Source organism: Paroedura picta, chromosome 8, assembly GCF_049243985.1.
Source record: "Paroedura picta isolate Pp20150507F chromosome 8, Ppicta_v3.0, whole genome shotgun sequence".
NCBI classification, from domain to species: Eukaryota; Metazoa; Chordata; class Lepidosauria; order Squamata; family Gekkonidae; genus Paroedura; species Paroedura picta.
In genome coordinates this window covers 3,906,100-3,932,311 of record NC_135376.1, presented here as the reverse complement: position 1 = coordinate 3,932,311, position 26,212 = coordinate 3,906,100, and the positions used below count along the sequence as shown (strand labels likewise).

General features: G+C 53.8%; 1 protein-coding gene across 2 annotated transcripts in view; it reads left to right on the top strand.

The window, feature by feature from the left end:
• The window catches only part of LOC143842846 (solute carrier family 12 member 9-like), a 90,458-nt gene extending 65,029 nt beyond the window's left edge, over positions 1-25,429 (top strand). For both annotated transcript variants that reach the window (XM_077348105.1, XM_077348106.1), the window contains 4 exons: positions 12,477-12,669; positions 19,024-19,198; positions 23,047-23,193; positions 24,110-25,429. In XM_077348105.1, the coding sequence (XP_077204220.1) occupies positions 12,477-12,669; positions 19,024-19,198; positions 23,047-23,193; positions 24,110-24,915 (1,321 nt within the window). In that variant the 3' untranslated portion in view covers positions 24,916-25,429. The remainder of the gene's footprint in view (positions 1-12,476; positions 12,670-19,023; positions 19,199-23,046; positions 23,194-24,109) is intronic.
• Positions 25,430-26,212: the final 783 nt, after the last annotated feature.

Genomic DNA, 26,212 nt, shown 5'->3' with positions numbered 1-26,212 from the left:
ATTATCCCAGCTGGGTGCATTATTGCTGGGGAGAGGGGGGGGGAGAGCTCTGCCGTTGGAGATGGTCATAATTGTAGCCTTTCGGGGCCAGCTAATGGCTGTTATGATTAAGTTCTATTATGGAGCCCGCGAATGGGAGTGAGTGGGTGGTAGGGGGTTTTTTTTTGGTTGGGGAACACAGCGGGGAAATTGAAGGGGGGGATTGACAGCTTTTCAGGCAGAGCGACAGCACCCTGCTGCTCTCCGGCCCCGCTCCCCTCCCCCCGCCTGCCCCAGAAGTCTCTGAATAGCATCAGCCCACGGAGTAACCTGCCAGCGGTAACGGAGAGCATTGGTGGTGGTGGGTGCTTGCAAGACAGCATCTTCCCCTCCCTGTGTGCAAGCAGACGCTCAGCTCTTCGTATGTGCGCCAGTGCACACGCCTCGCGTACGCCATGCACCGTCCGTCTACATCTGATTCATGCTTCTCCTCCCTCCTCTCTCTTGTTCCATGAATGGCGGTCTAACTTTGACTTCTTGAAGTTGGGAGAGGTCTCTTAGTCAGCGGGACCGTGTCCCGGAAAAGAGGAAGGTGAGCTCAGAGCCCTTGCAACTCCCCTGCAACTCTGCCCTCCAGAGTTAGCATCAGCTACAACTTTCCTTGTTAGATGCAGAGGATGAGTTTGATCTGCCCAGTCCCAGGTGCGAATCTCACCTGTGCTTTGGGCTCGGGAGCAGTCCACTGCTGTGGCATGGCCATCTTCCTTCCTGTGTAGGGATTCGGGTGGGCCTAGGCTAGGGTTGTGTGCTTTGGCCACCAAAGAGGCTGTTCTAGCCCGAAGCAGGCAGCAGTACCACGGCCCGAGGGGGAAGGGGCAGCACTGGTGCCGGCGCGCTAATTGGCACACGCATGCAGGCGCAGCTCTGTCAAGGTCCCAGGGCTGCCCTGTTGGGATGGTTTTCGGGATGTGGAGCAAGCAAGAGGTGTTTTATCCGGACCTTAGTTCTCATTGGGAATCCTCTTGTAAATCAAGGGAACTGGAGCTCAGAGTTGCGCACCGAGGTGAAGAGGCATCAAGTGGGCAGGGCGTCACGGGGATTCCCCGCCATGTTGAGACGGCCCTTCCCCGGCTGGCTCTGCCCCGATTTCCGCCTCCCCGCCACACGCTCTGCTCGCTGATCGCTCTTGACGTCGCCTGATTCACGGCGGCCTCGGCCTGCCCGCATATTGGCAACACGACGGATAATGAATTGTTTACGACCGGCAGTTCTGTTTTTCAATGAGGTGAAACGTGTCGGATAATAAGTTGTTTAGAAGCCGTAAATCTCGGCTTCCATAAACCCAAAGCGCATCACTTAATGGTGAATTGCAGGCTCCGGCCCCCTTTGGGGGCAGCCTGTCTCCCGTCCAGCCGTCTCATTGGACGGCGGATCGATGGGGAAGCGGACCGCTCTTCTCCCATTGGGCGGCCCGCGGATGATGAAGCCACGGTCCCGGTCCCGTTGGACGGGGGGGGAGTCGGAGATGAGTCGTGAGCTGTGTCCCCATTGGTTAGTAGGCGGGTGATGGATTACGGGACGGGCCTCCCGCCGGGTAATGAATTACTCCGAGACATATTTGCTCAGGAGAAGTAAATCTGTTTGGTACATTGTTGCCAAGTTGTGATTATATTGTACCGTGCTCTGTAAATCACAAAGAAGGGCCTTGATATACTGCGCCGCTGTGGAGAACAGGCGCCGGGAACACCGGCTGTCTCCTGCACAACCGGCAGGCCGGTGAGCTGGGGTACTTGTTCCTCGGAGGCCCTCTGCCTCCGAAGATGCCCACATGGGTCCCGTCCCGAGCGGTGGGCTGCCCCTCCACCTCGTCCGCTGGTGCCCAGCCAAGCTGCGGGCCGACAACGCCGGCGAATGCATCGGAGGGAGAAGCACGGAGACAGTTTGCGTGATGAACAGAGCTGTTTACATCCTGCTGTAAAACAAAGTCTGGTTTCTGCGCTGAGACAGTTGCGGCTTGGTGGCGACAGCAAATAAAGTGCATTTGCCTTGGGTTTGTATATATTTGGCCCCGTTTATTCTGCCCTCCCCTGCCCCCATGCTGGAGGAATTGTGGCTCAGTGGAAGAGCATCTGTTTTGCACACGGACGATCGCAGGTTCAATCCCCCGTAGCAGATGCTGTTGCTCTGGATCAGGGGTAGTCAAACTGCGGCCCTCCAGATGTCCATGGACTACAATTCCCAGGAGCCCCAGCCAGTGTTCGCTGGCAGGGGCTCGTGGGAATTGTAGTCCACGGACATCTGAAGGCCCGCAGTTTGATTACCCCTGCTCTGGATGGACAGTGTCGACCTGGGTAGACCAATCAGCATAAGGCAGCTTTATGTGTGTTCACCTGTGTTTGGGGAAAGGGCCGAGGCTCAAAAGGAGAGCATTCCATGATCTGCTGAAGGACTTCGGTTCAATCCCCGGCACCTCTAGTTAAAGGGACTGGCTAGGAGGTCATGTGGAAAACCTCAGCCTGAGAACCCGGAGTGCAGCTGCCAGTGAGTAGGAAAAACTGGCCTTAAGGGCTGAGATTTTTGGTTCATGATACTGCAGCTTCATGTGTGTTTGGGGATTGGACTAGATGACCCTGGAGTTCCCTTCTAACTCTGTGATTCTATGAAGAGGCTGTGGCTCAGTGGCAGAGCCCCTGCTTGGCATGCTGAAGGTCCCAGGTTCAATCCCCGGCATCTCTAGTTAAAAGGACCAGGCAGGAGGGAATGGGGAAGACCTCAGCCTGAGACCTTGGAGACCCAGTCTGAGTAGAAAATACTGATCTGGAGGGATGTTTATAGTAGAGATTCCTGTGTGCTTGGGAAGAAGCTGTGGCTTAGTGGTAGAACATCTGCTTGGCACTCAGAAAGTCCCAGGTTCAATCCCTGGTATCTCCAGTTAAAAAATGTGGCAGCAGGTGATTGAAAGATCTCCACCTGAGATGCTGGAGAGATGCTGCCAGCCTGGTGGACCGACCTTGGTGGACTGATTGCTTGATTCTGTAGGAGGCCGCTTTGTGGTCATGCCTGTGTGTTTTGGGGAGTGGCGTGGCTGATTGGTAGATCTCCTGTTTGGCGTGCCAAAGGGCCTTCAGCCTCCAGCGTCCTCAGGTGAAAAACTGCTGCCTGAGATCCCAGAGAGTTTGCAGATAATACGAAAGGCCTCCTCTGCTTTAGACCCCGGAGAACAGCTGCCGGCCTGAGTAGACATCACTGCACTCGGTGGACCAATCGCCTGATTCAGTAGAAGGAAGCTTCATGTTATAAAAACCCGGTGGGTTTCTGCGGTTTCCGCAGGCATTGCCTTGTTAGTCATTGAGGACTAGAACCTTGTTGTTGTTTTTTTGAAATTAAAGCTTAGCTTCTCAGGTTGCTGAATACGAAAGCTCAGTAGGGGCATCGGACGCACGTATGGTATTCATGAGGCTTTCTCAACCAGAGTTTTGTGAAACCCTGGGGTTTCTTGAAGGCCCTGGGTTTCCCAAGTGAGTGGGAGTTAATTAATTTTTTATATATTTGGTTAAATTCATGAAACATTTATCAGGCGATATGACCATGTATTGTCATTCTGACCCACCCGCCCCTCCCCAAATGGCCAAGGACAGGCCTGGAGGCGGTGGGAAGGGAAGAGGCCCTGGGTGAGCATGTCCACAGCTCTGCTTCCCAACTCTGCTTGGGGCTGATCCTGCGTTGAGCAGGGGGTTGGACTAGATGGCCTGTATGGCCCCTTCCAACTCTATGATTCTATGATTCATATTCTTCATGGTCAAGGCACTTCTGGGGTTTCTCAAAGCCTGAAGAATGTTTCAGGGGGTTCTCAATGGTAAAGAAGTTGAAGGAGGACGGTATAGACAGAAGGACAGGGAAGGACAGGTTGTAGTGACCGACGATTCCTGTCCCCTTTGCCTTCATGGGTGCAAACCTGTGGGGTGAGGATATGCCCCCGTTGTGTGTAGCATGGGACAAAGCGCAGGGCCCTTAGCAAGACCAAGATGGCAGTGCCGGGAATGCAGTCCGTGAAGCAGACTTGCCGTCCAGGGAATCTGGCCCCTCTCTTGCCGCCAAAATATGCTGTGCTTACGCAGCTGTTTCGTTCCTGTTTGGAGTTGCTAGTCCTCAAAAGAGCTCTCCAGGAGAAGGATGGGGGGGGAGACTTCAGCACCTTGGACAGCAACAACACAGTGGAGACTAGGTGAGCTCTTCAGTGCAGTTTGGCCGTGTCACTAAAGCAGGAGGTGGCCGGTGGCGCGGAGGGGAGGGGCAGTGGTGCGCTGCCGGCACTGTCCCTCCCCTCCGTGGCACTGGCCACCTCAGGCTTCGGTGATCGCCGAGACGCTCAAAAACGGGAGAGAGGCCGAGGCCTTTCCTTGATATTGCCTCCTGGCTCAGGCATTCGGAGAGGGACGGTCTGTTCAGCCACCATGGGACGTAGCCATTGACAGAGCTCTCCTTTGTGAATTTGTCTGATCCCATTTCTAAGCTATTTCTGTGGCTATCGCTGCATCCTCTGGAAGTGAATTCCACCTCTCTGTGTCAAGGAGCGTTTCTTTTCTGTTGTAGGGAGAGGGAAGAGAAGGTGATTGTAAGCCGCTTTGAGACTCCTGGCAGAAAAAGCGGCATCTAAGAACCAACTCTTCTTCTTCTTCAGTAATCTCAGGGCTCTCTCAGCCTCACCTCCCTCACAGGGTGTCTGTGGTGGGGAGAGGAAAGGAAAGGAGACTATAAGCCACTCTGAGACTCCTTTGGGTAGAGAAAAGTGGCATCTAAGAACCAACTCTTCTTCTTCTTCAGTAATCTCAGGGCTCTCTCAGCCTCACCTGGGTGTCTATTGTGGGGAGAGGACTACAGATGTCCATGGACACCAGGGTGTCTGTTGTGGGGAGAGGGAAGAGAAAGTGATTGTAAGACTCCTGGCAGAAAAAGAACCATGTCTTCTTCTTCTTCCTCCTCCTCCTCCTCCAACACATGGTTTGCCTTTTTCACCACTGCAGGCCCATTCAACATTTTCATTGCATTCCCCATTGTGACCCCAAGATCTTTCTCTGTCTCAACCTCCGCAAGTTCAAACCCCATCAGCCTAGACTTGAAGCTGGGAATGTTTGTCCCCATGCGCTTCGCCTGACGCCTCGCGAAATGCACATGTGGACTTCAGGCCTGGTTTGGAATTTCCACAGCTGTTCTGAGAAACGGAAGGCAGCTCAGGGCTTTTTCTGCTACTTGTTCTGGAACTGGGAGGGGGGGTCGTCTCGTTGCCCTTGCTGGTCCACAGGCTAGCTGAGGCCCAATGCCAGACCGCCCCCCTCCCTCCCAGGAGAGCTCACAAACGAGGCTTTTGAAGAATTCGCCCCCCCCCCTCCCCAGGCCGCCTGTTTTAGAGAAAGTGGGTTTGGAGCTGGCTGAGTGGTTTTGCCACCAGGGGAAAGCGATGCTGATGGCTTAGATGCTTTTGTCAAGATGGGACAAGACAGCTCCGATTGGAAACTGAGTTTTTGATAAGGCCTGTAAATAGAATTGGCTTCGAGGGGAACGGAGGGGCTTAAGGCTGCAAACAGCCCTAGAAGCGGTGGACGCCCCCCCCCCCGCCGACTGCAGCCATTGGTGGACTGCTTGGCTTCTCTTGTTGCTGTTGTTGTTGTGGTATTTGTTACCTGCAGCTACCTGGCTCAAGGTGGTTTATATCAAGAGAAAAATCAGAATAGATTACTAACAAAGATAAAAACCCTCAAGCCACCCCCACCCCCGCCCCTTGAAGCTGAGAGAGCTCTGACAGGATGCTCAGTGAGAACGGCACTATCAGGACTGTGACTGGCCCAAGAAGAAAGACAACGCAAGGGAAGGCCGCTTTGAGACTCCTTTGGGTAGGAACCAGCTCTTCTTCTTCAGTAATCTCAGGGCTCTTTCAGCCACCCCTCCCTCACAGGGTGTCTGTGGTGGGGAGAGGAAAGGGAAGGCGATTGGAAGCTACTTTGAGACTCCTTAGGGTAGAGAAAAGCGGCATCTAAAAACCAGCTCTTCTTCTTCAGTAATCTCTGGGCTCTCTCAGCCACCCGTCCCTCACCAGGTGTCTGTTGTGGGGAGAGGAAAGGGAAGGCAACTGGAAGCCGCTTTGAGACTCCTTCGAGTAGAGAAAAGCGGCACATAAGAACCAACTCTGGCAGGCAGGATCTAGCCACACAGGGGTCAATTTCATTGTAAGATACGATCCTGCCTGGGGCCTCAGGCTTGTTCCTTAGCAGGTCTGCAGGCACTACAAGGGCTGTGTCTTTGTGGAATGGGCAGCTCTCTGTTTTCAATGATCCTCCTATATTTCTATATCCCGTTTGTGCAGCCAGAGCTTGGTGCGTTGACCCTTCGAAAACGTAAAGTTCTCTCCCTCTGCCAACCAAAGCGCTGGAGCTCCAGTAAGGGGTGGGGGAGGATTTGCGTTAACAGTTTGCATAATTGTCTACATTATGCAAATGGCGCAAATGTGCGTGATTTACTTATGCATAATTTAGACACAGGGAGGGGCGGGAGGGAGCTGTTCGGAGCTTCCCATCTGCTGGAAGTCCTGTGCTCTCTCTTCTGCAAGCCGGACGGTATTTTCCACACACTTTTTAGTGTCACTTTGCAGTAGAGACTTACTGTTTTTAGGGCAGGAACTTATTCTTTTTTTGAGGGGGAGAAAACACACAAGACTCTTTCATTCCACACCTAGTAATGTATTCTCCCCTCCTGTGCGTTGGTAGCACACCCACCTGCCCATGAATAGGGTTAGGCTCCAGGGGTGTGAAGAACCTTTGGTGCAATTCCGCACCCAATAAATATAGTGTAATGCTTACCTTAGGTAGTCGTTATATTCCGAACGCTCCCCATGACGTCGCCAACATCCAGTGTCCAGGCAGCAAACTGCTCCCTACATCCTCCATTTTAAAGTGGTAGTTGGGGAATCACATAAAGTGGACTCCCCAACCTAAAAAGCACGAGCTACAGGAGAGCAACCAGCAGGCCGCCAGCAAAAGACATGTATGGAGGTGAAGAAGCGCAATCTCTGCCTCCACTGTCCTGCTCTCGCATCCACCTCCCTCTCCTTTCTCCCGCGGACAGGAGTGTTTTTCTTTTTTAAAAGCAAACTGCCTGGAGCAATGAATAGGCATACAAGCATGCAAGGAAAGCGAAAAATAATTTTTTCCCAAAAGTTGTCACACAGAGCATGCCTCTCTAAAGTCCCCCCCCAAATCAGGAACAGGATTAATTTTTTAAGATATCAAAAGACTCATGATTCCATAATGGGTGACATTCAAAGAGAACTATGCATCTATGATTAGATACATGGGCATTTCAACGGAGAAGGCTTGAATTTTTTTTAAAAAAAATTAGCGGGCATCGTGGGCCCTTTAAAACGTTGAGAAAGGGGATTGGTTGCCTGGCTTGATTGACAGGCGGAAGAGAGTTGAGCATAGAGCCCATTGCTCTCTTCCGCCATTTCAAGCGGGCATGTGGAGTGTAAGGAGTGTGAAAAGGCGGCAGACCCAAGCAGGACAGGAAGAAGGTGAGGAATGGAGGCAGATGCAGGGCTGAGGCCATTTGTGTTTGAATGCCTGAGGGCCACTGAGGGACTTCATTCATAATCTCAAGAAGGGAGCTTTTGCTCGGGAAAGCTTATTCCGTGGAAATTTTCTGGGTCCTCAAAATGCTCCTGGATTCAAATCTCGCTCTTTTTCATGCGTGAGCCAAGCCCAAGGTGAGCGTGTTCCTAACAACAGGTCTATTTTTATGTTTTTATTTATTTTATTTATAGTTTGATGATTTATAGACCACTGCTCTCGGGGAAAGAATTAAGAACAAAATGTGTGTGTGTGTGTGTATCCCCATGACAGATACCCTGTGAGGGTGGTGGGGCTGAGACAGCTCTGACAGAAACTGCTCTGTGAGAACAGCTCTAACAGGACTGTGACTAGACCAGGGTCACCAATCTAACTGCATGAGGAGGAGCAGGGAATCAAACCTGTCTCAGTAGATTAGAAGCTGCCATTCTTAACCACTGCACCTTGCTGGATCTCTAAGGCGGGGCTGGGGTTGGATCGGGTGGCCCTTTGTGGTCCCTTCCAGCCCTGCGTGATTCCAAACATAGGTCTCTCAGCACACCGAGCTGTCCCTTTAAGCCTCTGGAACCAGAGGCTGACTCTTTGGGAGAGCAGACCGGCGGCAGCCCCACGAGTGGGTTAACATCCGCATGCTTTGGAGCGGCGATAATGCATGCTCCAGCCCCACCAGCACCTCCCCCAGGCCCAGGAGAGTGCCCCGTTTATGCACATCGATTTCGCACTTAACCCGCAATTTGCGTTTTCTCCCTCACCTTTCCCCCTCTCTGAAGATGCGCCTCCCCTCCCTCCCTCCCTCCCCCCTGCCCCATCCCCGTCTTTCTCTTTGTGCTCTTTTCCTTTGTGGGGGTTTCGTTCCGCAACACTGGCGGAAAGGGGGGGGGGCGGAAGAGCGGACAGCGGAAATGATTAGCATTCCGCTGCTTTTTTAAATCTTCCAGAGCAATATAGATAAGACAGCGGGTTAGATGAGAACAATTTAATTAAGCCGTATTGAAAACAAAAACCAAAAAAAGAACACACACACGCACGGCGCTTAGCCGGCGCCCTGGCCAGCGGGGCGCTCGCTGCCAAGTTCTTCCGCTCCCGGAGCAGAGACTTGCTTGGCTGCGGTGCCACGGCCTGTCCACGAGCCCCCCCCCCCGTATGGGATTGATAGCCCCTTTGCCTCGTTCTCCCTCCTCCCCGCCAGGAGCCGAAATTAAAAACCGAGGCTGGAATTAAAAACAATCAAACACCTCGCTGGGTCCGGCCGGCCGGCGCGATTCAGACCGACAGTGTTTGTGGGCTGCGCCAGCCACAACCGGCCTTTATTACTGCGGGAGAATTTGAATCCCCATCTCCCTGGGGACAGATAAACAGCTCCGGGGGAGCCGGGTCCATAAAACCAATTCCGTTAGAAAAGTTCAGGGCAATTCATATTCCGCTGGTCGGTCGAGCGACGTGCTAGAGGTGCCACCTGCTTGGATTGGCCCAGCGGCCCTTGGGGGCCAATTAAGACGGTGTGGCAGCGGATGGCCCCACAGCAAAATCACGTAGCTGTGGTGGAATTCGGACTTGATTCTCCCTGGTCAGACAATCCCAACTGCTTTATTACCCCAGCTCTGTGTGCCTGTTCACACACAAGGAGATAGAATCCTAGAGTGGGAAGGGGCCATCTAGTCCCACCCTCTGCTCAATGTAGGATCAGCCTCCAACATCCAGGAGAAGGATCTGTCCAGCCGCTGCTTGAAGACCACCAGGGAGGGGGAGCTCCCCACCTCCTTAGGCAGCCCCTTCCTCTGCTGAACTAGACTCCTAGAATCCTAGAGTGGGAAGGGGCCATCCAGGCCATCTAGTCCAACCCCCTGCTCAGTGCAGGATCAGCCTCAGGCATCCAGGAGAAGGATCTGTCCAGCCGCTGCTTGAAGACCACCAGGGAGGGGGAGCTCCCTATCTCCTTAGGCAGCCCATTCCACGGCTGAACTATTCTGAAATCAAAAGAGCCCAGCAGGATCAGACCAATGAGTGTCCATCTAGCCCAGCCTCCTGTCCCACACAGGAGCCAACCAGTTCCTGAGGTTGCCTCCTGCCTCTGGGATTCAAAGGTTTAGTGCCTCTGAACATGGAGGTTCCCCTCAATCGCCATGGCTAGTAGCTATTCATAAACTTATCCTTCGTGAATCTAGCTAATCCCCTTTTAAAGCTGTGTATTCCTGTGACCATCACTGGAAGTGAATCCTGCATTTTGATCACTCTCTCTGTACAAAAATATTTCCTTTTGTCCCATCTTGAACCTACTGCCCGTTGGCTCCCTTAGACACCCTCGAGTTCCAAAAGAGAGAGGAAAATTTTCCTTTCCATCCTTCGCCCCAATGAATGCACCAGAAACGTTCCAGTGAATAGCAACTGGTCCCTTAATGTTAATTACACATATAATTGGACCAGGGTGGGTGGGAATAGCTTCGCTAGAGTTGTGTGATTAAAATATTAATTTTTACAATAGTGTGTGATGCAATTATTGGGGTGGGGGGTGTTTGGCATTTAAAGGAGACGCCTACTGTGCAATATGCGGTTTTGCAAAATATGGGAATTTGGAACTGGCTCTCCTAAAAAAAAAAAAAAGCAGTGTAGTGTTTATAGGGCTGGGATTCCCACATTCAAATTCCCGTTGTGCTGAGAAAGCTCACTAGAAGCCCTGGGGCCAGGCATAGATTTGCATCCTGGCCTACCTCGCAGGATTGTTGTGAAAACAAAACTGAAGAAAGGAGAATTGTGTAAGCTGACTGGGATTCCCGTTGGAGAGAAAGACAGGGTAGCAAAAAAGCAAATAAAATGAAGACGCGTTGGTCCGCTGGTGCGCTTTTAGACTTTCCTTCTGTACCAGTTAGGAGAAGAAGAGTTGATATTTATATCCCACTTTTCACTTCCTGAGGGAGTCTCAAAGTGGCTTATAGTTGCCTTCCCTTCCTTTCCACAACAGACACCCTGTGAGGCAGGTGGGTCTGAGAGAGCTCTGACAGAACTGCTCTGTGAGAACAGCTCTAACAGGACTGACTAGCCCTATGATCACTCTCCTGGCTGCATGGGAAGGGGAAGTGGGGAATCAAATCCGGCTCTCCGGATTAGAAGGCACAACTCTTAACCACCACACCAAACTGGCTCTGATTAATTCCTGTAGCGAAGCCATTGTGTCTAACCACTGGGGATCCTGGCTTTAGAACCTGTTTGCCCTCCTCCTTCCTGACACCGCCATTAAAATATATTGGCAGGCAGAAATTCAACTGTTGGATCCCCCCCCCCCCAACCAGCATGGAGCTGTAAGCAAGGGGGAGAGCTTGGCCTGCAGGCATCTTTGCAGTTTATGCAGCTATTTCTTGAAACGCTGGGGGCTCAGACAGACTGCCCCCTGTACTGGAGCTTTGCCCATCTTTTCAACTGGTACTGCAAAAAATGGCTATAGATATTTGGTGGCCATAATGGCTTGGCCCTGTTTTCACAAGGGTCTTTGTGGGTCGAAAGGTGAAAACTGGCGATGGGGTAGATTGGTGCTGGACAAGGTGGACCCCTGGTCTGATCCATTAGGGCCCTTCTGATAATCTTAGAAAGGTCTTGGTCTATCTGCCCTCTTTTTGTCCCTCCAGAGGAACCTGCTGGTCCCTGTGAGAGGCAGGAGGCTGGACTAGATGGACCACTGGCCTGATCCAGCAGGGCTCTTCTGTTGTTCTTATTAAGGCCTCGGCCTCTCTGCCCTGTTCCTGCCCCTCCAGAGGAGCTAATTGGCCCCTGTGTGAGACGGGAGGCTGGGCTCAATGGATCCCCTCCTCTTCCTTTTAGCAGCGTGGTGTAGCGGTTATAAACAGCAGTCTCTCATCTGGAGAACTGGGTTTGACATCTCACGCCGATATCCAGCCAACTGAGTGAATTTGGGACTCCTCCAGCTAGTGAAAGCAGGGTATAAAAACCCAGTTTCTTTGCCTCCTCCTCCTGATGATGCTGCTGAATTTGCACAGGCCGCTGCCCTTCAACCTGCAGAGATTAATTTTGTGCCCCTCTGGCCCATATAAACCCCAGGCTGCCTGAGAAGGGAGTGAATTGCCCGCCTCACTTTTCTCAGCCAGCTTCTTGTGGTTGGAGATGAATGCCGGATTCTCCTAAGGGTTCCTTTGGGACAGAAGTATTTTTATTACCTATTCATTGCCTTTAAATGCTGCTAACCAGCCGTGAGACTCCAGAGACGGGGGAAGTTAAAGTTAGATAAGGTGATTAATATAACCCTGACGGGAGCTCCGTCCCGGAGCAGCCTTGGCTTTAGCCCCAAGGGCTACCAGGCCTCCCTCGGGTCCATGGGGCTTCCGTGGGAGCACTGGGGGTGGGGCAGGCCTGGCACCCCACTGGAGCTCCAGTTTGCCCTTGTCCCTTCGATCCTGTCCTGGAAGTAACACAGGACAGTCTAGTCTTCCACACACGTCTGTGGCAGGCTTTCTCAACCAGGGTTTCATGAAATCCCGGGGGGCTTTGGTAGCCCTGGAAGGGTTTCTTGAATGGGTGGCAGTTAATCTTTTATATATGCATAGAGTTGCCAAGCTTGTGCGTGTGTGTTGGGGGGGAACATCGGGACAACTTCTGGAATTCTGATCCCACCAGTGGACCTCCTAAGTCCAAAACCCAGGTGCCCTTAGCAGGTCCACTGGACTGGTGGGATCGGAATTCCAGAAGTTGTCCCCCTGTTCCCCCCCAACACACACCCACAAGCTTGGCAACTCTATGCATCCCACACTCGTGCCCTCAATCCTAGCTGGGCCGGAGGGGTTCTTCACAGCCCCCTTTGTAGTCTCGGATGCCCTGGGGATACACAAGCCCTGCCCCGTAACACCCCTGCTCTCCTCCTTCCCTCCCCAGGCCCACCTTCCGGTACTTCACCTGGCATACCTGCGTTCTGGGCATCGCAGGCTGCACCGTCATGGTGTTCTTCATCAGCCCCATCTACGCCTCGGCCAGCGTGGCGTTCATGATCGTCCTCCTCCTGGCCCTCCACTACCTGTCGCCCAGCAGCAGCTGGGGATACATCAGCCAGGCCCTCATCTTCCACCAGGTAAGAGCCGCCTGCGTTTCCCTCGTTAAAAAATCGTAACAAATAAAGACCCTTGAAATGCGCTGTTGGGGAAGAGTGGGGTGATCAAAGCCTGGGGTGGAGCCTCTACTTCCAAAAGTTGTGTATGTCAGAATGATAGAGATTTGGGGTTCCTAGCAGGGGGTTTGGGGTTCCTAGCTACCATTTGTGTTTGCTTCCCCCAAAGTTCTGGCTGGCTGCTGTAGAAAGGGGAATACTGAACAAGGTGGGTGCCACGGTCATAGTTTGCCTAGGCTGCAAAAAAAAAATATTGGGCTAGCCCTGGATATGGGTAACCGTGCCAAGTAAATTTGGACTGGTGGGTCACCGTACGAACGAGGTTGCTGCTAATCGTAAGAACCTAAGAGAAGAAGAGGAAAAGTTGGTTCTTATATTCATTCCCCTTTCTCTTCCTCAAGGAGTCTCAAAGCGGCTTATGTCCTTCTTCCTTTCCTCTCCCCACAACAGGCACCTTGGGAGGCAGGTGGGGCTGAGAGAGTCCCGAGAGAACTGGGAGTGGCCCAAGGTCACCCAGCAGGTTTTAGGTGGAGGAGTGGGGAACCAAATCCAGTTCTCCAGATTAGAGTCTGGCGCTCTTAACCACTGTGGCATTCAGATTCCCAAAAGAAAAGCCATGCTGGGTCAGGCCAGTCGCCCATTCAGTAGAACCCCCTGTGTCACGCAGTGGCCAAAACCCAGGTGACATCACAAGGTCCCACCAGCAGAGCCAGAACTGCAGGAGCCCTCCCACTCTTGACCCCTGAGCACCAAGTAGACAGAGCATCGCTGCCCCAGACAGAGTGTTTCATCTATACCTTGGGGCCAAGAGCCATTGATGGGCTTCTGCTCCAGGTGTTGCTCCAATCCCCTCCTGGAGCCGTCTCTGCTTGCAGCTGCCCCCACCTTCCTGCAGCAGTGAATTCCATGTGTGAATGAGTCTTTTGGGTAGCAAAGGAGTTTTTCTCTGTTCTAAGCCTCGTAATTTCGTTGACTTTTGTATCTTGAGAAACAGAGAAAAGAATGTCTCTCCCTGCAATAGGGGATCATCGTGCTCCCAACTTGGATGGGTTATGAGCAGCCCCCCCCCCTCTCCCCCAGGAACTTTGCCTTCCTCCTCACCTCCCTGGGGTGGTGGAGAGGGTTGCCCTCTAATTTGAGAGTCCTGGACCTTTTTGACTCCCTTGCAGGTAGCTATGTCTGTTCAGTCTGGATCAATTTCTCCAGCTCAGTAATTAATTTTTCAGCCCGCCCGTCCCTTCTCCTCGGGGGGGTGGAGGGAGAGGAGAGCACGTCCTTTTGCATCTCACTTTGCCGGGTTGTCCTTCCCGTTGGCAGCGTCCCCGTGCCTCGCCACCCCCCCCCCCCCCAGCCCCGGCATGCCTCTTTTCCCTGGGCCCCGTTCCCAGCCCCGACAAATTGGGCCCACTGCCCATCCCCAGCCTTTTAATTCTGGTGTCATAAAAAACATGCACTCAAAAAATCCCGTCAGCGCTTAATGGAATATTCTTATTTGCCAGCTGCTGTTTGATGTCCCCCACAGGCCAAACCTGACTTGACCGGGCCAGGTTCTGAATTTCGGGGCTTACAGAAGCGTCAAGCTGGACGTCAAGTCCTACCCCCCCCCCCATACCACACAGGAAGTTCACAGCTACCCCGACTCCGCCCCCTGCCCAAAGGAAGACAAAATGAAACCCCAAGGTCTGCAGACCAGTCTTGCCTAGGGGAATATTCCTTCCTGACTTCAAAGCTGCGATTGGCATTACCGCAGGCCTGTAGGAAAGGGCCAGGAGAGCTGAGCACTGGGTCATGCCTTCCACCCCTCACTCAAACCATCTACCGAAATTCATAGTGAATCACAGCTGTGAGGGGGCCAACAGGCCCTGCTTCAAAGAAGAGCCGACCACCTCCTGAGGAATCCTGAGTAACTGCTTGGACTTGAACGCTTCTTAGGGCTCCTGTACCTGGACTGTGGAGCACCCTGTACAGGGTCTTCGGGTGCTTGGTCACAAGAAGCGCTAATACCTGCAGGGGCCAACAGGTTCCTTTGGAGAGTCAACAAAGGGCAGGGAAGCCAAAGCATTCAACACAACATGAGGAAGAGTCCAGCTGGATCAGCTCAGTGATCCATCTAGTCCAGCCTCCTGTCTCACACAGTGGCCAGCCAGTAACTCTGGAGAACCAGTAACAGGGCAGAGAGGCCGAGACCTTCATAAGAACATCAGGAGAGCCCTGCTGGGTCAGACCAAGGAGGGTCCCTCTAGTCCAGCCTCCTGTCTCACCCAAGGGCCAGCCAGTTCCTCTGGAGGGCCAACAACAAGGCAGAGAGGTTAAGGACTTCCTAAGGACATCAGAAGGGCCCTGCTGGGTCAGACCAATAGTCCATCTCATCCCTCCTGGAGGAAGATAGATAAACCAACCATGTCAGGAACAGAATATTGGGGTGGCCAGCCTCTGGTTGGGAGAATCTTGCAGATGTGGGGGTGGAACATGGGGAGGGACCTCAGTGGGGTACACAGAACCAGTCTAGCATAGTGGTTAAGAGCCATGGAGAACCAGGTTTGATTTCCCCCTCCCCCTCCACACGAGGCCTGCTGGGTGACCTTTGGCCTTCTCAGTTCTCCAAGAACTCTCCTTGCCTCATTAGGTGACAGCTGAGGAAGGGGAAGGGATTGTAAGCCACTTTGGGACTCCCTTCGGCAGAGCAAAGCAGGGTATACAAACCTCACTCATCTTCCCTCCAAAGCGGCCGTTTTCTCCAGAGTAACGATCGTCTGGAGATTAATTGCAATCCCAGGGGATCTCCAGGGCCCACCTGGAGGCTGGCAACCCAGAGACCTCCCCCCTTCCACCTCCTTCCTAATATCTTCCCTGTTCTGCCGGGGCCAGGAAGGTGACCGCAAGCGTCCGTCCGCTTCAATTCACTCTGGCAGCTTAGCAGGAGGAAAAGGAGGCCCTGAGCAGGCAGATAAAGGAAAGGACCGGGAACGGTGTGAGGATTTTCCCTTTGCAACCTCTAGTTAGCAGCCAGGCAGAGCTGGGGGGGCTTGGCCCGAAGCCAGCGACAGATTGGATGCCGTGGTGGGGAGGGGGGAGGCCGGGGAGGCAGAGAATGAGTTTCTCCACTGCGCGTCTGGGGTAATAACATTTACTCTCCGGGGTGATGTTGCCCTGACGGGCGCTGATCAAACACACATGTCCTCGGTAGTGAAGACTAATGCCGGCAGCTGAGCACATAAATGCATTAGCCCAGCCGGGCTCTGGCTTGTCAAAGCGACACACGCAATGCGCACAAACAGGCAGGCAGCGGCTGGCGCTCAGGGGAAGGGGAAGGGGCCCGTGCCTTCCTCGCTCCGTAGCCCAGGAACTGCCAGCAGCTCAGGCCAAGGCGAATTTGGGCTCTGCGTTTTCCTTCGAAAGGTTGGGAAGAGAAGTCAGGGGATGTGACTTTAGAGCCAGTTGTGGTATAGTGGTTCGGGGCAGAGGCCTCTAATCTGGAGTGCCGGGTTCCTCGCTCCTTCTCTACCTGCGGCCAGCGGGGTGACCTTGATCCCCGTTCTCTCGGAGCTCTCTCAGCCCCAACAGGGCAGCTGTTGTGGGGAGAGGAAGGGAAGGCGATTAGGAGCTACTTGGACGTTCCTTCAGTTTATAAGAATTGAGGTACAATGAACCAGCTCATCGTCTTCCTCCTCCTTCTCTTCTTTCCCTTCTTCCTCCTCCTTCCTCTTCTTTAATAATGTGGCACCTTAAAGACCAAGGTTCAGTTCCCAGTATCTGCACAAATAGTAGGATACCAGTGTGTGAAAGAAAGAAAGAAAGAAAGAAAAAGAAAGAAAGAAAGAAAGAAAGAAAGAAAGAAAGAAAGAAAGAAAGAAAGAAAGAAAGAAAGAAAGAAAGAATGAATAGAGGCCAGATTAGAGGCCAGTTGTCCAGATTAGAAATAGTAGCACCACCTTTAAAACAGTAGCAAACTGTTATAGGAACTGACTGGCCCTTGTGTGAGGCAGGAGGCTGGACTGGATGGACCCCTGGCCTGACCCAGCAGGGCTCTCCTGATGTTCTTATTAAGGCCTCAGCCTCTGTGCCCTGTTGTTGTCCCTCCAGAGCAGGGGTAGTCAACCTGTGGTCCTCCAGATGTCCATGGACTACAATTCCCATGAGCCCCTGCCAGCATTTGCTGGCAGGGGCTCACGGGAATTGTAGTCCATGGATATCTGGAGGACCACAGGTTGACTACCCCTGCTCCAGAGGACTTAGTTGGCCCCTGAGTGAGACAGGAGGCTGGACTAGATGGACCCTCACTGGTCTGACCCAGCAGGGCTCTTCTTGATGTCCTTGAGATAAGGGGCTTCAGGCAGCAGGCATGATGAGGAGGAGGCATCTTAGAAGCAGACGGCAACAGAAAGGGGTGTGGGAGCCAAGACCGTATGAGGCGAGGGGGTGGGAAATGGGAAGCAGGCGGCACTGCAATCGTCCCTTCACTGGGCCCTCCAGGCCACACGGTCAGGAATGGGTCTGTGTGTGAAACCTGAAGACTAGAAGCGTGTGGGCACAATCTTGCCCCACGTCAATGCCCTGGAAGGGAACCTCCCGGGCCCCCAGCTGGCACCTCCCCTCCCAGCCTTCCTCGTGCCCACTGAGGCGCTAACAAGCCGGCGCCATCACGGAGCCGCACCCACCCGTCAAGGCGGAACCGCCAGCATATGGTCCTGTCAGCGGCTGCCGCCCCTCATTATCCCCTCAGCGCCTCACGGGCAGTGGGGCACTCAGGCAGAACCCCCCTGCTGCCAATCCGGGGCCTGACAGGCAGCTGCCGTGGTTCGCTTCCGCTCCCCATCTGCCTCCTCACGCTGCCCGTTCAAGTGTGGCCGGCAGAAAGGGGGGAAGGCCCCCATCCAGGGAGGGCCAAAGAAGGGAAAGCTGGTGGCTGCCAACTGGACGTAGCCGACAGGAGAAGAAGATTTGGGTTTGTATACCCTGCTTTTCACTGTCCTAAGGTGTCTCAAAGTGGCTTACAATCACCTCCCCTTCCACTTCCCACAACAGACACCCTGTGAGGGAGGGGAGGCTGAGAGGTCTGAGGTGAGGCTGAGAGAGAGGACTGCTTGGCGCGAACAGTGCTATCAGGACTGTGATGAGCTCAAGGTCACCTGACTGACTGCATGTAGAGGAGCGGGGAATCAAACCTGCTCTGCCAGGTTAGAAGCCACCGCTCTTAACCACAAAACGATGCTGGCCTTGCGTCTGAAACTTCTCCCAGGGTAAAAATCTGAACCAAAGTCTACTCATTCCGCAGCTTCGGTATCGGTGGAACCTCCAGCAGCAGCCAGTAAGGTCTTGAGGGAACTGAGGGTTTGAGTCAGTAGCACCGTGAAGGCCAAGATGATTTGCAGGGTTGTCGTTCCCTTTCAACAGGTGGAGAGAATTCGTGAAACTCCTTCAGGAAGCTACCGGAAAGTTCCTAGCATGGCCTGAACTCTTAATTTGGGGGCAGTTCAAAACAATATTTGAGGTTCTCTTTGAGCAAAGCTTCTGTAACATTTTTACAGGAGGTAAAAAAAGGTTTGAGAAATAGTTTCTTAGGGATATTCTGCACATATCAAATAGTCCATGAGGCTGATCCCGAAAACTGGTGAAATCTGCCTTTTGGTCCCCACTCTTCCTCCGCGTGCAGCCTGCTGGGTAATCTTGGGTCAGGCCCAGTTCTCTCAGAGCTCTCTCAGCCTCACCTACCTCACAGGGTGTATGTTCTGGGAAGAGTAAGGAAAGGCGATGGAAAGCCGCTTTGAGACTTCTGCGGGTGGAAAAAAGCAGGAGCTGTGTTTGATTCCCCACTCCCCCCACCTCCTCCTTCTTCTCCTTCTCCTTCTCCTTCTCCTTCTCCTTCTCCTCCTTCTCCTTCTCCTTCTCCTTCTCCTTCTCCTTCTCCTTCTCCTTCTCCTCCTTCTCCTTCTCCTTCTCCTTCTCTTTCTTCTCCTTCTCCTTCTTCTTCTTGTTCTTCTTCTCCTTCTTCTCCTTCTTGCTTCTTCTTGCTTCTTCTTCTTCACCACCTGCTGTGAGGAAAGAAACTTTGAGAGTAGTAAAAACCAGAGTATAAAACCAACTCTTCTTATCCTTACAACAACCTTGTAAAGTAAATTTCCTCTGTAGGGGCAGCGGGCCAGGTGACTTCTCCGGTTGCATGCAGAGATTACCCTCGAGGCCTCATCTACACAACCAAGCCAATCCCTCCATCCACCATCAAAAGTGTGGAAACTTGCAGAGTGTGTGTGAAGGTTTGGAGGCCTGGATTCTCCTGCAGGGTCCTCTCAACCCCCCTTCTGCTTCCCTCCCTCCCAGGTCCGCAAATACCTGCTGATGCTGGACATCCGCAAAGAGCACGTCAAGTTTTGGCGCCCACAGGTGCTCCTGATGGTCAGGAACCCGCGGACATCCATGCGGCTCATCAGCTTCATCAACGACCTGAAGAAAAGCGGCCTGTACGTCCTCGGCCACGTGGAGCTGGATGACTTAGGTAAGGGACCGGAGGCCGAGGGAGGAAGCGTCTGGCAGTCATGTCCTGTATCACAGGGGTAGTCAACCTGTGGCCCTGCAGATGTCCATGGACTACAATTCCCATGAGCCCCTGCCAGCGAACGCTGGCAGGGGCTCATGGGAATTGGAGTCCATGGACATCTGCAGGGCCACAGGTTGACTACCCCTGCTGTATCAGACTGAAGGCTCTGGTTATCACCTTTAAGGCCGTACACAGTCTTGGCCCAGTGTACCTGAGAAGCCGCCTCCCCACCTACCCCCCTAAAGACACCTAGCACAGGGGTAGTCAAACTGCGGCCCTCCAGATGTCCATGGACTACAATTCCCAGGAGCCCTTGCCAGCATTCACCAGCGAATGCTGGCAGGGGGCTCCTGGGAATTGTAGTCCATGGACATCTGGAGGGCCGCAGTTTGACTACCCCTTCTCTAGCACTTCCAACTTCCTGGTGATCCCTGGCCCCACGGAAGCCCGCTTGACCTCAACCAGGACCAGAGCTTTCTCCATCCTGGCCCCCACCTGGTGGAACGAGCTCCCAGAGGAGATCGGAGCCCTGATGGAGCTTAAACAGTTCCGCAGGGCCTGCAGAAGGGAGCTCCTCCACCAGGCATTTGCTTGAGGTTGACCAGAACCACCACTTCCAATTGGCCCACCTCCTGAGCCCCCTGCTATGGCACCCACCATAACACCGCTCAACCCACTGGGCTATCAGTAGGAGTTAATTTAACATTTTCCTACTGTTCCATGTGGCTTGTTGTTATCACTTCATTATTGTTAAACTAAGTTACCTGTATTCTTCCTGTTATAATATATAAATTCAGGGCATTGAACTGGGGCAACGGTTCAGGTGCCCCACTACAGATGCCCTTCCCCAGTAACAGGATTAGTTACATACGAACAAAAGAGAAAGTCCTCTATGCCCCAGCGTTGGCCATCCTGATGAGGAACTGGTTGGCCAGTATGTGAGACAGGGTGCTGGACAAGATGGACCCTCCCTGGTCTGATCCAGCAGGGCTCTTCTGAGGTTCTTATGAAGGCCTCAGCCTCGGTACCCTGATCCTGCCTCTCTAGTTGTCCCCTGGTGAGACAGGATGCAGAACTAAGTCTGATCCAGCAGGGCTCTTCTGAGGTTCTTATGAAGGCCTCAGCCTCGGTACCCTGATCCTGCCTCTCTAGTTGTCCCCTGGTGAGACAGGATGCAGAACTAAGTCTGATCCAGCAGGGCTCTTCTGAGGTTCTTATGAAGTCCTCAGCCTCGGTACCCTGATCCTGCCTCTCTAGTTGTCCCCTGGTGAGACAGGATGCAGAACTAGGTCTGATCCAGCAGGGCTCTTCTGAGGTTCTTATGAAGTCCTCAGCCTCGGTACCCTGATCCTGCCTCCCTAGTTGTCCCCTGGTGAGACAGGATGCAGAACTAGGTCTGATCCAGCAGGGCTCTCCTGATGTTCTTATGAAGTCCTCAGCCTCTGTGGCTGGCCATTCCTAAGAACTGGTTGGCCATTGTGTGAGGCAGGTGGGGGAACTAGATAGACCACCAGCCTGATGTCGCGGGGCTCTTCTGAGGTTCTTACGATGAATGCACAAGGCCCGGAACCTGTCTTGTCATCCAGGCGACCAGTTCTGTTTTGGCAGATTCATCGTCATCTCCGGCAATGTGCGGGACACGAGCATGAGGCAACTCGACAATTTTTCACAGCCGCTCAGCTGGAACCTCTTGGAGGTCAAGCAGTTGCTGACACTGGCCAATCAGGCCTTTGCTCATGTCGAGCCGCATATGACCCTTTGGGAGGTAACGTGCTCACAGCCGCCCCAGTCACAGGTGCGCAGACGCCAGCTAAACACACCCCAAGCCCCACAGGGGTGCGCTCCCCCTGCACGGTGGCCCGTGTTTGCCTAACTCCTGTCCTTTGTGCTCCAAATTGATTTCTTTGCCGCTTTTCTGAAGGCTGTAAATTGGCCCCTCCTGGAGCCATTCTGGTTTCCATGGTGACTAATGGATTTTTTTTTTTTCCTGAACGGGGGAGAAGTTACCAGGAGGGGGGAATTGCTAATTTCATTTTTCAACCGCGCCAAAAAAGAAAGATCAAATCTCAATGATTGTGCAGATCGGAGAGCATAAACGTGGTAGGTTAGCCCCAAGGGGCACGTCTGCGCAGGGCAGGAACCTCTTGCACGGAGAAGGGGTGACTTGGGCCCAGTTGTCAAGCCCCTCTGCAAACGGACCGCTGGCCACAAACCACGCTTTCTGCAGCCCTCATCAGCGGGGTCAGCATTGGAGTTTCGGGGAGTTTGACAAAGCAAGAGGCCGGTATCTCAGGCCAGGACACCCTGTGCTGATCTTTAAATAGGCTGCCGGAGAAAGAATGGTTCTGCCAATCAGATAAATGGGACAATAGAACGAAAGCCCCGACGCGAGGACGTGCCGTGGTCTGAGCCGTCTGCGGCTAACGTCAGTGTGACTCCGAAGTGCAGCAGAGGGAAACGGGCCCTGCCTGGCCGCGGGTTCTGCAGCGGAGGTCACGGAAGGCTTGCAAACATTCCAACAGGTGGCTCTGTTGGTGGGGAAGGGCTCTAACAGAAGAAGAAGAAGAAGAGTTGGTTCTTATATGTCACTTTTCCCTACCCAAAGGAGGCTCAAAGCGGCTTACAATCGCCTTCCCATTCCTCTCCCCACAACAGACACCCTGTGGGGTGGGTGAGGCTGAGAGAGCCCTGATATCACTGCCCGGTCAGAACAGTTTTATCAGTGCCGTGGTGAGCCCAAGGCCACCCAGCTGGCTGCATGTGGGGGAGCGCAGAATCGAACCCGGCATGCCAGATTAGAAGTCTGCACTCCTAACCACTACACCAGCTGGCCCAACAGAGATGGCAGATGGCCGTCAACACGGGCCTGTCCATTTCAGTTTTAAGGGTCTGTGTGCAGACATGCTCGCGCATGCAAACGGGAGAGGGGAGGTGCAGGAAGCAGCATCATGGCGGCCTCCTGGCCTGAGGACCCACCAAGCCTTCCCTGGCAGAACATCGATTAACCCCTCCAGAAGATTGGAAACTGTAAAGGAGGCGGTTTTAATACAATTTTAAAACTCAATTGATATTGACCCACTTGTTATTTATGTGCTAGATAGTATTGTGCTTTTTACCCAATGTCGCCCGCTCTGAGTCGACTCGAGGAGGGTGGGGTATAAAAATAAAATTTGATGGTTATTTATTGGCATGCAGAAGGCCCCCGCGTCAGTCTCCGGTTAAAAGGACCAGGTGGTGGGTGATGCGAAAGGGACCCTGGAGAGCTGCTGCCAGTCAGAGCAGACGATACTGAGGTTGAGGGTCCCAGGGTCCGATTGAGCATGAGGCAGCAAGAGTGGCGGGGAATGGACACCAAAGAGATCTGACCAGAAGATCCAAGCACATATTGACACGAGTCTGGCCTTGTATGTACCGATCTGCATATCGCACAAAACAGCCTTCTCCTTGGAGGCGGGTTCAGGTCAGGTGAAGCCCTGCCCCGTTTATGGACTTCTGTTATACCCCGCTTCTCTCAGGATTGCTTAGAATAATCCACCCTTCTCCGTTTTATCTTCACAACAGCCCTGTGGGGTAGGTTAGGTCGAGAGAGAGAAGAAGGAGAAAGAAGGAGAACTCATCACCTCCAAGGATAGAGCCTAGCACCTCCTACGCACAGGGCAGATGCTCTAGCACTAAGCCAGACCCTCCCCCGCCCACCCCCTGCTTATCCTCCTTCCTTGCCCACCCCTGCTAGAGCAGGTCTCCAGCCTTCATTTCCTCGGCCACTGAGTCTCAGGGCCTGCTAACGCTCTCCCCCGTGCTCTCAGATTCCCTGCCCGCCGATCCCCTCCCGGCCCAGTCCGACTCATGGCTGCAGCTCGTGGACCGGCTGAATATCAAGGCCTTCGTCAACCTGACCCTGTCCGACTCCGTACGGCACGGCACCCAACAGCTCCTCTTCATCTCTGGCTTGGGTGAGTGGCCGGGCTGCGGACTCCAGAGTGGGGGAGGCGTCTTCTACTTTTAGGAGTGCTTGTGTGGATTTTAGACCGTCTTTTAATCTTATCTTTGTGTGTGTGTGCGCCTGTGTTTATTTCTTATCTGTTGGAAGCATTTCACCGCTGCCTCTCCATTCACGTCGGGTCCCCAAAGCTGTGAGCGTCAAAGCATTAGAACATTTAAAACATTATAACAGAGTCTAGGATGTACGGGTACAATGCTCGGGAACACAATAGCACAATAACAACATAATGGATGTACAGACAACACAACCAGGGAGCGGGGCCAGTAGGAGTTTGTCGGGGGGTGGGGTAAACCCAGAAAATTTTCTTTCAAAACCGTTTGCGCGTTGGCGCGTGAATCCGGAAGACTTGCGAGCCAGGGAGTGAGCCGTTCCATCGGTAACTAAGGAATGAACATTTGTGCAGTGCGGAGAGATGGCGATTGGCAGCCTTTCTGGGATATGCGAGGCCTGCGGGGTGACCTTGTCCCCGTCCCAGTTCTCTCCGAACTCTCTCAGCGTCACCTGCCTAACAAGGTGCCCATGGCAAGGAGAGGGAGGGAAGCCGCTTTGAGACTCCTCAGTGTAGACAGCGTTCGCCAAACTGTCGCTCTCCAGATGTCCATGGACTACAATTCCCAGGAGCCCTTGCCAGCATTCGCTGGCGAATGCTGGCAGGGGCTCCTGGGAATTGTAGTCCATGGACATCTGGAGGGCCGCAGTTTGATTACACCTGATCTGGAGAGCCACAGCTTGCGCCCCCCCCAGCCCCGGTGTAGAGAAAAGCCAGGTCTGACACCCAAGAGCCCCAGTGAGGGGGGTGGGCTGACTCGCCCACCTGTCTTAAGGCCCACCTGTCGTTCCACTCAGCAGTTCTCCTTTCCCCGCAGGAGGCATGAGGCCCAACACCATCGCGCTGGGCTTCTATGACAACGCGCCCTCCCAGGACGGCCTGCCCCAGCACCCTGCCTTTAGAGGCGGCAAGGATCCGGCGGCGTGGCTCCCTTTCCCTCCCCTGTGGGACTCCGCGCAGCGGAGGCGCCTGACCCCCCACGAGTACGTGGCCATCGTTGCGGACGCTGTGAAGATGCAACGCAACGTCCTGCTGGCGCGAGCCTTCGACCAGCTGAAGCTGCCGCAGGAGCTGGGGTGGAGGGCCCAGCCCCTCATCGACGTCTGGCCCATCAACCTGCTGCGTCCCGACAGCGCCCGCTACGTGGACACCTGCAGCCTCTTCCTGCTGCAGATGGCGTGCGTCCTGGCCATGACCCGGGCCTGGCGCCGGGCCCACCTGCGGCTCTTCCTCTGCGTGGAGAGCGGCACCCGGCCCCGCGGCCAGGAGGACAAGCTGCGGCAGCTCCTGAAAGACCTGCGCATCCTGGCGGACATCCACATGGTGCCCTGGGATGAGGCCGTGGCCCTCCACTGGCACAGCCGGAAGGAGGCGGCCAGCGACGCCGGCCTCAACTTCCCCGGCAACATCGCCTGCGTCTCGGACGACTACCTGAGCGCCGTCAACCGGCTCATCCTCGAGGAGAGCTCGGCTCCCACCGTCCGCTTCCTCTACTTGACCCGTCCCCCCGCGGACACCAGCCTCTACCCGCGGTACTTGGAACAGTTGGACGTGCTCACCCGGGGGTTGGGCCCCACCCTCTTGGTCCACGGGGTGAGCGCAGTCACCAGCACAGAGCTGTAGGCGTGAACCCGGCCCAAACGAGGGGGCCGTGGCTGCTGACTGGCTCACCTGCTGCGTCGCGGGGTCAGTGAGTAGCCCCCGGACTAGCAAGGCATAGCCAGGAGTGGAGCCGAGGTGAGCTGGAAGCAGCCAGGCTGGGCTCCCTCGCTGGCTTTTCCCAAATTCAGACTTTTTTCCTTGCGGTCTGAGATGCCGTTGAGGCCTTGCGCATGGCAGAGCCATCCCCAGCAAGGGCGCAGGCCACAAATGGGTCCCCACCTCGTTCCATTCCCCGGAGCCGGAATTCTCTGCACGCCCCAGCAGAGGTGGGTCACGGTGCATTCAGAGGGCCTCCACCCCAGCACGGGGGGCCCTGAATCCAGACCTTTCGGCGAAGAGGCTCCTGGGAGGGGTCAGCGGCCTTGGGAACGCTGCCAGCGACCGCTTTTCTTTTTTTATACGTCAAAAATGGAAATAAAAGTCCAGAGGGCACCTGGAGAAATGGCAGTCAAATTAAAGTTGGAGTAAAATTAAAGTTGGGTCCGAGCAGTCTTTTGGGGTGACGTTCGCTGGGGTCCTGAACGGCGCATGAGTGGTGGGCAGTGAGGGCCTGGCCGTCCATTTCAGGTGCTGCTTAGTTCCCCTGGACCTGTGAACCATGCCTGTGTTTTTAGGCAACTTTTGCTGGTTTCTGGGTCCTACGAAGGGCCAGTTGTGATCCGGGGAAGTGATAAGATGCACACTTCTAGAGCCAGCTTGTTGTCATGGTTAGGAGCGGAAGCCTCTAATCTGGGAAACCGGGTTCAGTTTATTATTATTTATTTGTTTGTTTGTTTATTCAATTTATTACCCACCATTCCCAGCCGGTTCGTGTCAGGTAACAAGTATCTGAATAAAACCCCATTGAAACCACAGACACAAAAACAACATAATTAATCAAAAAGAAGATGAAAATACCGTGGAAAAACTCACTCAATTATTTTCATTCCCCCAATTAAACCTCTCCTAGAGGAGTGGCAGGCAGGCAGCCAGGTGATCTTGGGCAGGTCCAAGTTTTCTCAGAGCTCTCCCAGCCTCACCTCCCTCACAGGGTGTCTATTGTGGGGAGAGGAAAGGGAAGGCGACTGGAAGCTGCTTTGAGACTCCTTCGGGTAGAGAAAAGCGGCATCTAAGAACCAACTCTTCTTCATAGAATCACAGAGTCATAGAGTCAGAAGGGGCCATACAGGACATCTAGTCCAACCCTCTGCAAATGGATATGGATGCTGCTGCTGCTGCTGCTTCTCCTCCTCCTCCTTCTTCTTCTTCTCCTCCTTCT